General features: G+C 44.1%; 1 protein-coding gene across 1 annotated transcript in view; it reads right to left on the reverse strand.

Annotated features, from left to right (window-relative positions):
• znf236 (zinc finger protein 236) overlaps positions 1-14,651 on the reverse strand; it is a gene marked incomplete at both ends in the record, with an annotated part of 185,875 nt that overhangs the window by 82,388 nt on the left and 88,836 nt on the right. The window contains 6 exons of the mRNA XM_083637612.1: positions 32-329; positions 3,756-3,932; positions 4,732-4,883; positions 6,881-6,984; positions 9,935-10,077; positions 12,898-12,999. Coding sequence (XP_083493738.1) covers positions 32-329; positions 3,756-3,932; positions 4,732-4,883; positions 6,881-6,984; positions 9,935-10,077; positions 12,898-12,999 — 976 coding nt within the window. The remainder of the gene's footprint in view (positions 1-31; positions 330-3,755; positions 3,933-4,731; positions 4,884-6,880; positions 6,985-9,934; positions 10,078-12,897; positions 13,000-14,651) is intronic.

The raw sequence follows: 14,651 nt of genomic DNA on the forward strand, positions 1-14,651 counted from the left end.
TGTGCTAGAACAAAACAGGCATGACATTTACCTGACGAGGTCGCTGGGCTTTTTGAAGCTCTTGGGGCAGAAGTTGCAGCAGTTGGCAAACTTGGGTTCCGTTTCCAGTTCCACAGCCTTGTCTTTGATCTCACTTATCCGATCCCTCTCAGCCGCTGACTGGGCGAGGATTCGCTCCGACACGGTGGCCTCCTCCCCGGGATCCTTGGCCAGTTCGGCCAAGCTCAGCTCGTTCAAAGTGATGATGTTCAGAATCCTCCTTGGTGTCCTCTGCTCCCCTTCCTCGTCATCGTCCTCCTCGTCAACATCCTGACTCTCCATACCTATAACTGCAAGAATTGGAGTCCATTATCATTACGTGACTTAAAGCTGCACTACGCAAATCATATCACCTGTGATATCAGCCCAGAGAAGAGCCTGTCATCATCTCAGTTACATGATCTCACTGTCAAACGATTAAAGAATAAAGAACTATAAACCTTCTGTACAATCAGTTCACTGAAGATCATAAGCAATAGTATTGCATATGGATAAACCTTATGTCAGAAATATATTAAAAAACTAGAACGACCGCAACGCGGACTTATGCCTCCGCCATTAGTTCATTCTTGAGTCCAAGTGGATGTTGGAGCCAAATTGGAAGAAATTGCATCAAGGCGTTTCTGTGCAGAATTGGATATTTGAGCCAAATGTGAAGAAATTTAGTCAATGTGTTACTGAGATATGGCGTTACTGAGCTTGAAAATGGCATTTGTTAGGTCACTGTGACCTTGACCTTTGACCTTTGATAACCAAAATGGAATCAGTTCATCCTTGAGCCTAAGTGAATGTTTAAGGCGAATCTGATGAAATTCCGTCCAGGCGTTCCTCAGATATCGCGTTAACAAGCTTGAAAATGGCGTTTGAGAGGTCACAGTGACCTTGACCTTTGACCTTTGACCACCAAAATCTAATCAGATCATCCTTGAGCCTAAGTGAATGTTTAAGGTGAATCTGATGAAATTCCGTCCAGGCGTTCCTCAGATATCGCGTTAACAAGCTTGAAAATGGCGTTTGAGAGGTCACAGTGACCTTGACCTTTGACCTTTGACCACCAAAATCTAATCAGATCATCCTTGAGCCTAAGTGAATGTTTAAGGCGAATCTGATGAAATTCCATCAAGGCGTTCCTCAGATATGGCGTTAACAAACATCCGGACGGACGGACGGACATCCGTACGGACGGACAACCCGGATCCATAATGCCTTCGGCCTGGCTTCGCCGGCGGAGGCATAAAAACATAATGTAGGCATACATAAGAGTTCTGTTTTTCATTCCTCTTTCTTAATCACTTTAATTTTAGTAGAATGATACCTCATCTATAGCACCAACAATGCAATGGAATGTTTATGACCTTGTGTGTCAACTGCCATGTAATGAAAGATCCAGATAGTGTTTGTATGTGTTTCCGGTGTCCAGGTACTATATTCTTACTTCTGTCCACTACTTAATGAAAGATCCAGATAGTGTTTGTATGTGTTTCCGGTGTCCAGGTACTATATTCTTACTTCTGTACACTACTTAATGAAAGATCCAGATAGTGTTTGTATGTGTTTCCGGTGTCCAGGTACTATATTCTTACTTCTGTCCACTACTTAATGAAAGATCCATAATAGTGTTTGTATGTGTTTCTGGTGGCCAGGCAGGTACTATATCCAATTATCCATACTTCTGTCCACTACTTAATGAAAGATCCAGTGTTTGTACGTATGTGTTTCTGGTGACCAGGTACTATATCCTTACTTCTGTACACTACTTAATGAAAGATCCAGTGTTTGTACGTATGTGTTTCTGGTGACCAGGTACTATATCCTTACTTCTGTACACTACTTAATGAAAGATCCAGATAGTGTTTGTATGTGTTTCTGGTGACCAGGTACTATATCCTTACTTCTGCCCACTACTTAATGAAAGATCCAGATTGTGTTTGTATGTGTTTCTGGTGACCAGGTACTATGGGCTCTATTCTCACCCTGGCCTTAGGCGCTAAAAAACTGCCTACCGCTGCCTGCCTACCGGGAAGATAGCGTCATGTTTTTAGGCCCCGAAATGTGATTCACGCTGAAGAGGCGTGGCGCAGTGCCAGAATAGGCCAGAATGGGCGTTTCGGCCTTAAATACCAGCCTAAAGCGATCTTCCCAACCGGGCGTTAATTTTGTGGTTAACGCTTTTCAAAACCAGGCCTTATTCAGTGTGCCGGCCCTGGGGATGCACCCACGGCGTTATTCAATCACTCTTTCTGCCGCTATCTCACTCTCTCTCCCGCCTCGCTCTCTCACTCCCTCTCTCCCGTGCGTCTATTTCTTCCCCTATAGATCTGAAATGTAGGCTACACCACAGAATGACAGAACCATCACAATTTTGGGGGAAAGTCCACTAATTTATATGTAGGCACTAGGCAGGCACAATGACCGATGAAAAAAAGTTGTTATACCGTAGTTTTGAGCCCGTCATTCAGGGGCTGTTGGATCATCCTACCTGTCTGCCGTGCAGAGGGGGAGAAGAAAAGGCAGCGAGAGAAAACAATGTCCAAACTTTCACCAATCTAATCTCATCATGACATCCAGGGATAGGCTATATTTTTTCTAGCCGATGCGTTTAGAACATAATTATCACTTTGCTCTTGCTATAGTGTAGCGTATTTACATGCTTGCTGTATTTAAACTGCTGTGAGATTTGTTTGAGGAGCATATGGAGACAGACAGGGAAGAAAGTTGGCAGAGAGGGAGGGGGGGGGGAGCTCAGAGTCCTTTGGTCGCGGGCGCTTTAGGGCTTTTCTGACTGGACTGGATCGCTCCGTGGAATCGGAGCTTGAAAGGGAAGAATGTGATGAATGTTTACTGCACATCACCAATGGCCACAGTTGTGAATAATTCTAAGCTTAAAAAGGCATGGTTAAATGGTTAGCGCCGGCTTTAGCGCAGAGGAAAAATTAGGGATAATCAGGTCGCAGATAGTTGAGAATATTTTAAGTGAGTTGGTCCTCAGGAACCTGAGTCTCTCCATCCGTATAAATGAGACCATGTCCGTCAAACCCAGCTGAAAAGAAGGTGGAGGGGGGGGGGGTACTTCCATTCCTTCAGAATGAGTTTCTTGGCGACTCTCAGAGACTGTTGCACAGCCGTAGGGAGGAGCAGAGAGGATTCCGAGCAGCTGAAGATGGCGAGTCTTCTGCCCACTACTTAATAAAAGATCCAGATAGTGTTTGTATGTGTTTCTGGTGTTGGGCGTTCTGGAGGAAAACGGCCTCCAGATAATAAATCCAATTGTTTTGTTGGGGAAAATTTTCATTTTTAAAGGTAGTTCCCAAACGGACTTGAATTTTAAAGTGTCTTTAAAAAGTGAATTTTAAAGAATTGCAAAGTGTCTTTAAAAATGTAGTGAGAGCCCAATTTCTTTTGGAAAATATGATGTCTACAGACAGCAGGATGCAACATGACGTGAAGTGGGAGAGGGTCTGTCTGCTCCAGAGAGGAGTGGGACAAATATCCTACCAGACTGAGCTGTGTTGCATCGTCGTTGGTCACTTTATTTATAGTTTTTGTCTTTATTTTCTCTTTTTTCCTTTTGTTTGTATGAGGATGTATTGTGCTGTCATATGGTTGTAGTGTCTGTTATGTGTGAAAAAAGATTTAAAAAAGAAAGAAAAAAAGGTCCAGATAGTGTTTGTACAGTATGTGTTTTTGGTGTCTAGGAACATGTACTATATCCTTACTTCTGTCCACTACTTCGTGCTCCTTCTTCATATGTTTTCTACACAGCAGGTTGGTCCTGAAGCTGTCGTCGCACATGGAACATTTGAAAGATTTGATGTGGATGATACTGTGACGATTCAGGCTGCCGTTGGTGGTGAATGAGGCGTCGCAGACCTTGCACTTGAAGGGCTTCATTCCTGTCATTGACAGATGAAGAGAGATAAAAACAAAGATTTTTCACAGGGTGTTTGCTGGTTTCAAAAAGTCAAATGCAAGACTTTAACATGTTTTTAATGCAAGTAAACAAATAAAATATAACAAGCTGGCAAAACCAGCTAATTTCAGATTGAACACAATTAATAAAAGAAAAAAGACAACAGGAAATAGATTGTTTAAAGAAAATGCATAAATTATGTTTCATAAAGTAGATTAATGTTTCAAATACACAGGATGTGATGTTAATTAATCCATAGTGCCACCTCTTAAATTCCCGTGCTCCGTGTGATGATGGAAGGCTTAAGCACTGACCTGCGCTACTCCGATGTTGAGAAGAGCTAAGCAGACACGTCATTGGGGTTGTCAAGTGGGCTCCCACTTAAAAAAAGTGTTTTGTGTTTTGCATATTGTGTTTAAGACATGTTAATACATGTTAATGTTAACACAAATTCATATGTAGGATTTCAGATTGAGAATTTATTCTTACACATATACATTTAAAGACCCACGGACACCCTCTTTTCCCTTTGTTATACATATTTTTTTGAATATTCTGAGAATCACGCCTTCACACTGATATTCTGACTAGCTTGAGACTGTGCTGATTTTGCATCAAGAAACAGCAACATTTCTAAGACTTGGACAAGTGAATGCAGGACACTGAGATGGTGTATTTAATGGTGTTCAGAATGTAGATAATATAGACTTTTTTCACGCCCTGCGAGGCTGCGTACACCCTGGCATAAAGCGAGCGTACCTGTGTGCGTAAAGCGAGCGTACCTGTGTGCGTATTGAGATGGGACTTCAGCACCCCGCCTGATATAAAGGCTCGTCCACAGAGATGACATCTGTACGGTTTCTCTCCAGTGTGGGAGCGCACATGCTGCTTCAGATGGCTAGACTTCTTGAAAGCCTTATTACACCAGCTGCACCTGAAGAGAAAAGAGGCTTTAGAGTTATCGTTGTTCTTCTTCTTCAGCACAATATGGAGACACAGATTGATTTGTGAAACAGAACCACAACATGTAGAAAGTAGAAAAGTGCAGATCTCTGCCAGGCAACGCCACACCTAACCTTGGCCAAACCCAAACCCAGCTCCGAAGAGAAAAGCTAGCAGATAACAAGGCAACGTGAACATTGTTTCATCTAGTTTGGCATATGGCCAAGAGTGAACGGCATGTATCGTGTTTATAGCCTTATTATAGTCTTACAGTAGCATTTATTTCAACGGGTGCATTCGTCAATTCACTCTGACCATTTGATCTCAGATCAGAGTACTGGGCAGAGCCTCCAAGATTAGACTAACAAAATATAACATGAAATATGATGCATTATTATTCATTAAATTAGCATTATATAGGAATGAAAAGCTCCTACCACTGCCATTATTAACAGTCCAGTCAGAGCATTACGCTTTTATGTGGACAGGTCTAGGGGGTACAGGAAAAGCAACCAGCTTTTTGTATCCTGGGGATCAGGGCCCCCTTACGCAGGGGCCCGCCTGACGTGCAAGTGTCTATCACACTGGGTGGTGGAGGCCATCATCCTGGCGTACGAGAGCCGTGGGCTGAGACCTCCTGAGGGCCTGCGGGCCCATTCCACCAGAGGCATGGCCACCTCATGGGCCCCTTTTCAGGGTGTCGCTGTGAGGGACATAATGTGCCGCTGCAAGCTGGGCATCCCCACATACTTTCATGCGTTTCTACCGCCTGGACGTCACAGAGACCTCTGTGGCTCATTCGGTCCTGAGTGTGGGGTCTGTGTTGACTGTGTGCTGAAGTCACAAGATAGGGATCGGGGATTCAGACCTGTCACAAGATATGGTCATGTGGGCTTCGGAGCATGCAATCCGGGAGTGGGCCATATCTCCCATAGAGTGAGACACTGAGCGAGAGATGATATAGAACGTAAGGCTACTTGACATAACCCCGGTTCTATGAATCTCGAGCGAGGTGTCTGGGTCTGTCACGCCGGGGCCATTCCCATAAATTGAGACACCTCGCTCGAGATTCGTAGAACCGGGGTTACGTCAAGTAACCTTAGGTTTTCAGTACATATGAAACACAGACAAAAAGGTGCAAAATGTATGTAACTGAACTCTGGGGCTTTGGGAAACATGAAAACATCTGCAAAGGGGGAAAGGATGGTAGGGAGTGTTTTTATTGGATTGTTGCATGAACCTATCACACAATCTCTGGACTGAGGCAAAAAAAGCTGATATCTCGATATGCCTCTCTGAAATGTTGCTCTATCTGGAAGCGAAGAAGTGAAATGAAACCCAGACGTTATCAAAAGCAGTCATTCTGAACGCTGTAAACACTGCCTGCAATTTCCCTCAGCGAGAGTGTTGACTTGATGATAGTGTCTGTCATTAATCTGCAACACCGATCCGCGGAGTGTGAGCTTGATATTATTAATCGCACAAACACCATGCGAACACTGCAATGCAGAGAAAATTAAAACTAAGCCCCATTAAAACCCATACATAATAGGGGTGTAACAATACGCATATTCATATTGAAGCATTTAGGTATGAGGCTTCAATACACATTGCACACTGAACGAAGTCTTCTACAAGGATATCATGGTAAACTAAAACAGACGAAAAAGATGAAAGGTGTTAAATTAAAAGAATTGGAGTAAGATTTTTTAACTAGACTGTGGAAATAATAAAATAAATAAGTAAAATTAATAAAAATAAAAATATTTATAATCAAGGACATTTCTCTGGCATTTTTGTTTTTGCTGTATCGAAAACGTACCACTGTCTATATTGAACCGAACTGTGAATTTTGTGAACCGTTACATCCCTAATACATACACAAAATACACACACACACACACACACACACACACACACACACACACACACACACACACACACACACACACACATCACACAGACAACAGAGGTAAGTGAGAAGTAAACCTGTGGATTCTCTTGCTGTTGTCTTCGCTGTCGTCCTGGTATTCCTGTGCCTCAGTCGTCAGCTGAAGCTCACCTTGGCTGTTCTGTTGAAGAAGGCCGCTTGTCTAGATTGACAAAGACAAATCAACCAAATACACTGACCTTAATACAGAAACAAATACATTGACAGGAGAAATAAAACCCATAGCATCAAATGACTGGGGGTTGGGGGGGGGCTCATGTTGATATGCCACACCTGTCAGGTGGATCAACCAGCACTTTGTGTTGAAAAGTGGTGGGCACATAACCTATGTCGTAATCACGTCATAACCATGTTGTAACCACAAGCTCAAGTTCCATTTGAAGGAGCAGGCAGTTAAACATTTGATCCATTTGAACATAATGAATAAACATAATGAATAAATTATATATATATATATATATAATAAATATTATTGTTTTTTTTGTTTTTTTTAATAAATAAGAATACTGCTGAATAGACAGCGAGCCCCTTCCTCACGGGTGAAACACCTGCACTGATGGGAGGTGGCAGTATGGAAGCGCCAGAAACGTGATGGCTCTTGTCTTTTCATGTTCTTTTCTCTTAGTCCTTCCTGTGGTTTCTCTTTGCTTTTATTTCGCCATGGTTTTATGCTTCTATGTTTTTATGCTTTTATTTATTTTATTATTTTATTATTTACATGATAGTGCAATAAGGGTCAGTGTAATATGGGCGGGTGCAATTTTTCTTGCCTAAACAGGCACCGCTTGTTCCACCCGGGTTCTGTGCAGGTCTTTGTTTAAATACCACTGTTGTCTTGCTGTTATGTTGTTGTTTTCTTTTGTTGGTGTATGTTACTGCTGATGGATATGCTGTAACGCACTTGTTGCCCAAGACGAATTTCCCCTCGGGGACAATAAAGTTGATCTGATCTGATCTAATCTGAATAAAAAATGACTTGGAAAAAAGTGAAATAATTAAAGTTTCACAGCGTCTGTGCAGCCTTGTTTATTCACTGTGTTCATGGAAACAAGGATGATCGCAACAATAAAGGAGAATATTGTCCGTTTTGTTCCTGATAAGTACATCACTGTATAACTCATAAATGTTCCGACACGCTTAATATTTGGATATTTGTAATGCTAGGTACTGTATATATCCAATTCAAAGATATTGCTGCATTTTCTTTCAAACTAATTTGGTTGTAGATGTTCAGGTTTGGTAGACTACTACAGTTAGGGCTGCCCTCGACCAAATATTTTCTTAGTCGACTAATAGTGGTTAGGTCAAGCGATTAATCGATTAGTTGATCAGTCATCGCATGTCCTTGGTTCTCCAGCAATACACCCACCAAGTGTGAAGTAGATCGGTTGTCAAGATATGCTCAAACTAGGACAAGGACACACACACACACCACACACACACACACACACACACACACACACACACACACACACACACACACACACACACACACACACACACACACACACACACACACACACTCAAATTCTCACTCCAGCCAGGTACACAAAGTTGGCAGCCCTTAAGGCACAGCTCCCCAATGCGGAGTGCAGCACAAGGTGGCAAATTCGAGCGTTGTGCGACGCCAAGGGTAGTGCTGCCACATAGTTGGGAGGGAGCGCTCTCCCATACTGTAGGAAACAACGGGACAGTGGGCGCAGAGCTGTTTTACCGCGGATCATGTGTGGGGACTTAAGACTCTTCTCATCGACTAATCCAGTCATTCCCAAACTGGCTTACAGACTACTGGGCACATGGAGCAGGCTCTGGGGGTGACTCACCTCACTGCTGGGCACATGGTGCAGGTTCTGGGGGTGACTCACCTCACTGCTGGGCACATGGTGCAGGTTCTGGGGGTGACTCACCTCACTGCTGGGCACATGGTGCAGGTTCTGGGGGTGACTCACCTCACTGCTGGGCACATGGTGCAGGTTCTGGGGGTGACTCACCTCACTGCTGGGCACATGGTGCAGGTTCTGGGGGTGACTCACCTCACTGCTGGGCACATGGTGCAGGTTCTGGGGGTGACTCACCTCACTGCTGGGCACATGGTGCAGGTTCTGGGGGTGACTCACCTCCTCACTGCTGGGCACATGGAGCAGGTTCTGGGGGTGACTCACCTCCTCACTGCTGGGCACATGGAGCAGGTTCTGGGGCTGACTGACCTCACTGCTGGGCACATGGTGCAGGTTCTGGGGCTGACTCACCTCCTCACTGCTGGGCACATGGTGCAGGCTCTGGGGCTGACTCACCTCCTCACTGCTGGGCACATGGTGCAGGTTCTGGGAGTGACTCACCTCCTCACTGCTGGGCACATGGTGCAGGTTCTGGGGCTGACTCACCTCCTCACTGCTGGGCACATGGTGCAGGCTCTGGGGGTGACTCACCTCCTCACTGCTGGGCACATGGTGCAGGTTCTGGGGGTGACTCACCACCTCACTTCTGGGCACATGGAGCAGGTTCTGGGGGTGACTGACCTCACTGCTGGGCACATGGTGCAGGTTCTGGGAGTGACTCACCTCCTCACTGCTGGGCACATGGTGCAGGTTCTGGGAGTGACTCACCTCCTCACTTCTGGGCACATGGAGCAGGTTCTGGGGGTGACTGACCTCACTGCTGGGCACATGGTGCAGGTTCTGGGGGTGACTCACCACCTCACTGCTGGGCACATGGTGCAGGTTCTGGGGGTGACTCACCTCCTCACTGCTGGGCACATGGTGCAGGCTCTGGGGGTGACTCACCTCCTCACTGCTGGGCACATGGTGCAGGTTCTGGGGGTGACTCACCACCTCACTTCTGGGCACATGGAGCAGGTTCTGGGGGTGACTGACCTCACTGCTGGGCACATGGTGCAGGTTCTGGGGGTGACTCACCACCTCACTTCTGGGCACATGGAGCAGGTTCTGGGGGTGACTGACCTCACTGCTGGGCACATGGTGCAGGTTCTGGGGGTGACTCACCACCTCACTTCTGGGCACATGGAGCAGGTTCTGGGGGTGACTCACCTCCTCACTGCTGGGCACATGGAGCAGGTTCTGGAGGTGACTCACCTCCTCACTGCTGGGCACATGGAGCAGGTTCTGGGGGTGATAGCTGGAGGACAGGGCCTGAGACTCCAGGGTGCTGGAGTCCTGCAGCTGCTGGACGGTGGAGAAATGGGTCTGGGGAGTGTAGCCTTCAGTGATGGTGAAGCCTGGAGGGAACCACCAGAGAATAGTCAGTCTTGCATACTGACTTAACAGATTTAGCTTGGGTTATAGTTTGGATTTAAAAGCAGACTATGTTTGCTGCTGGCTATAAAGCTGGCTGCAAAGACAATTAAATAATAATGATAATAATAATAATTGATCACCTCATTAAAATCTTGATAGTTTTAGGCTACCAAACTTTCAAATGACAATTGTATGAGTTTACAGGTAATTAAATTGTTAAATAGTGCACTTTTGTAAGTGGGAACTTGAGATAAAACCTGAACTGAATGCAACCCTGAAGGAGCAGATGCAATGAAGCTGAAATGAGGTGAATCTACAACTCAGCAAAGAAGGCATTTGAAAAGTGATAAAAAGCATGAATTTGCCGCTCAGCAGAAATTCTGCACCTTCTGCACAACACAGCAAAATAACAGACAGAAACTGTGCCTGCTAGCTGGCAGGATGACTTTCATTGTTTTTAAATGACTGGACTTTCAGCACTACACTATCATTCAGTACAACTCTCAACTGCCTACAGTCATGATTGAGCCCAATTTATTTGGATTGGATTAAGACATACAGCAGAAAGATGTTAATGCTACAGCCTTAAGCCTTAAGATCTGCAGCCTTAAATCTCAGATCAGAAACAACATCGCTCAATAGATAGATAGATACTTTATTGATCCTTTGCAGGAAATTGATATGTCACATGATGCAGCTACATTCAACAGTCAGGACAACGACAGGAGACCGTTGCTAAGAGTACTAATAAAATGTACTACGGCAATAGAAAAATATGCATATCTATATACATATAATTATTATTCTGATAATGTATATGCAAATCGGCTTAGAGACAAACAAACAAACAACAAACCAATCCACAGTGAGTGGTGGTTCTGGTCAATTTGGTTGTGCTACAGTGAATTTCGGCAGTGAATTTCCATTCTCTCTCCTGAGGGAATGGACAAACCAGATCAGCTCAGCAGATGCTTGTTGTCAGTATGCTATGTAGGCTGCAGTAGCTGTCCAAATGCCCATTATCATGACTCCACAGAGCCAAAGGTTGGCAACACAAATCAGTTGGCATGGTGGGAACTTGGCACGGTATTTGGCAGAGTTAAAGCAGTAACCATATGTTAGAGAGCACTATGCACTGTGTCCTACAACAGAGGGAGGGGGAAGATGGAGACAAAGAGAGACAAGACGCTTTCACACATGGAAGGTGTAACATGGCTGGATAACGTTTCTGCCAACAGTTAGGCCGAATTCAGACACAATCTGTCGAGACGTATAGTAGTCCGGCTGTAGTCCGTCGGGGTGGGCGGATCTCCCTTCACCGCCCCTTTCTGCCTTCTCTCCTTCAAAACAAGCATGTGTGCGAGCGAACCAGGAAAAGATGAGTGCTGAGGCAGGCAGGCTTTCATTGACAAACTAACCGGAGGATTTTTATTGTAAAGAGAACAGATATACAGCCACAAATGTTTTTGAGAGAGAAGAGAAGAGACTAGTGAAACAGAGCAGTGTGTGTGTGTGTGTGTGTGTGTGTGTGTGTGTGTGTGTGTGTGTGTGTGTGTGTGTGTGTGTGTGTGCAATGCGAGCACATGATCCTGTGTGAACTCAGCCTTACGGGTCTGGTGCCAGTCGGCCCTATACGCTCGGTACGCAGCTTGCGTAAGGCCCCCACACTGTAAAGGGCCTTGCACATTTTTTTTTGCAAAAGAACTTACATTGATCAGAAAAAGTGACAACTAATCGATCCATTGCAACACCCACTCCCTGGAGAAGTGGGTAGAATGTAATTTACCATTCTTCTTATTCTGCATTTTCAACACAAAATGGCCCCCGTGAAAAGGGTCTATTGGATGACAAGAAGCTATTTCAATCAAAGCCCATTCAGAAGATGGATTGGTGTTGCGGTGCATCCAGTACATCAGAGCCCTGAATGCTGACGCCCAATAGTACATTTGGAAATTTGGCAGAGCTAAGCCACCCCTTTTTGGGGGTTTCTGTAAGTGTTTTTTGCCTATATGGGATACCTTGCCATTCCAGATGAAGTCTAGAATCAGACGGTCTAGTTTTGTGAAAAAGGACTTTGTAATAAAAATGGGCAAACATTGAAACCATAAACTTAGGTAAAATATTCATCTTCACTACATTAATTCTCCCAATTAACGAAAGGGGAAGGAGTTTCCAATGGGTAAAAGAGGATTTCATTTAAAGCATTAGGTTCTCAACATTGTTAAGGAAAAGATTGGAATATTTCCTGGTGACACTTGATACCCAAGTACCGTAAGTAAACTAAAGACCACCCTGAATTGGAAGGAATTCCATGGAATCTGAAGGGCAGCCATATTAACAGGGAATAGCTCACTTTTGAATAGGTTTAGCTTGTAGCCTGATATCACACCGAACTTCTTGAGAATTGAGAGCATTTGTGGGATTGAAGAGTGTGCGCTAGATAAAAAGATGAGAAGGTCGCCGCATACAACGTCACGCTCTGTGAAATCCCCCTGATGTTCTGCTCTGAGCGAAGGGAGACAGCAAGAGGTTCCATCGCTAGCGCGAACCTACAGTACTACACTATATTATCCCTAATCCTTGACAACTCGCCATTCTTGATACATATAATGGTTTTCTTTTCACATATATCAACACAGAAGTTTCAAAGAGATGTTGCTGTGTTTTCACATGAAAAACGCAGAAAAAGTATTTATGGAAAAGGCTGCATGTGTGAAAGGGATTAGAGAGAAATTGTTGTGTGTGTGTGTGTGTGTGTGTGTGTGTGTGTGTGTGTGTGTGTGTGTGTGTGTTTTGTTTACCTTGTGTTAGCGCTTGCTGGTCAAAGGCAGGCTGAGGGAGCGGTGGTGTCTCAAACTGGCTGATATTCTGAGGCAAAGCATGCTGGGTAGTCACATAGGAGTCTGTAGCCGCAAAAAGAGAGAGGGCAATCTCAGCAATACAGCAGGTTTGAAAAAATGCAAATAGCTTTCACTCATTATTGAGCAATACATAGAAAGAGTATTTTCTGTTGATGAAGTTTGCGTGTCTGTAGGTGGCGCTGTTTTTTGTTGTCTGTATCTCAGTGATCTGTACAAGAAGGCATTCATTCTTGTGAGCCAGAGGATTTTTGCCAGGAAAAACCTGCCCGACACCAGGTGTTTAACTGGTTATTCTTTTTACTCACTTTTGTGTTCACTATCGAAGAAGAAAGCAGTGAAAGAGACATTTATCTCTGTGAAAATGACATGATTATGACTTTACAGAGAAGTGAAACTGGCAGTAAGCACTGGAAGATGGAAAAGAGATTAAACTCTGAGAGAGGTTCTTAAGTCTGGAAGGATTCAGTCTGTCACCTAGTGATGGTACAGTTTGGCTTTTACCTTTATAGTACAGTCAAAGTAAGTGTCAGATGTTTCACACTTTACAATCTGCAATTTGCAGCAGTGAGAGTAGGCTATAGCGTCTTTTGGGAGCTGACCAAAAGATAACTTTTGCTCAAAGGTCCTCTTGGATCACTTAAAGAGATACTCAACACTGGAGAGCCAGACAGAGAAGTCTGGGTCAGATCATGTCAGTTTTTTAAAAAAGGCGGGTAGTTTTCACGCTTTCGAATCCGCCCACTCCACATTTGGATAGGATGAACTTTTGTGAGGCGGGCAAATTTCAGAACCAATGGCAGAGCTCTGTGCATTTCCTGCTCACGCATGTGTAGATTCAGTTAAAGCCAGCTAGCGCTGTGAATGGATCTGCTGCTGATGTTTCTCCCTTCCACCACCCCCTCGCTTCCTCCTGTCCAAACTAGGCTCTCTCAGTCCAAACACCAGCATACAGTTTTACTTCATCGAACCAAACGGTTCAGCTAACGCTATAATCTGGAGAGACCATAGAACATTTCACTCCGACCAAAACTTATAAAAAACATAAAAAAAATATTTTCTTTAAACACGCATTTTTTTTACGTTTTGGTCCCAGTGAGATATTATGCAATCTGCCCTGTTTCTAAATATATCTGTACCGTTTGGTTTGAACCAGTAAAACTTTTTATAAGCATTTTACGAAATGTGTATGGGAAAATGAATGGCGGATGAAAATCTCTGGTACAGTGCTGAAGCAGGAAGTAGGCGGTCACTTTGCCTCTCTATTGTTTGGATATTACCCAGAAGGCTTTGAGGCGGCTTTTGACTTTTGACAAGAAAACCATCAAATCTGGCAAAAAAGTTAGATAGAAATAATACTTATTTGTAACACAAAATGCAATTCAGGAATATTTGAATATTGGACAAAATAAAATAAAATAAAATTGCAACCCTAAGAGAAACACACATCCACCGGTGGGGTGTATATATACCCCTCGCAAATACAACGTGAATAGGGAAATGGGTAGTTTGTAACATGTAACGTAACATGGTTGCACACTGTGATATCCACATCCACTACAACAACACTTGCTTACTTGACGCCACTTTTTCAATAAAAACACATTTATGCAATGACTTTACATAATGTATATTTATGTCGCATCATTTAGCCTGTGCTGTGATGTACAGGAGCAGCAGGTAAAAGTTACAAAACT

This window comes from Poromitra crassiceps, assembly GCF_964638095.1.
Source record: "Poromitra crassiceps genome assembly, chromosome: 1".
Taxonomy (NCBI): Eukaryota; Metazoa; Chordata; class Actinopteri; order Beryciformes; family Melamphaidae; genus Poromitra; species Poromitra crassiceps.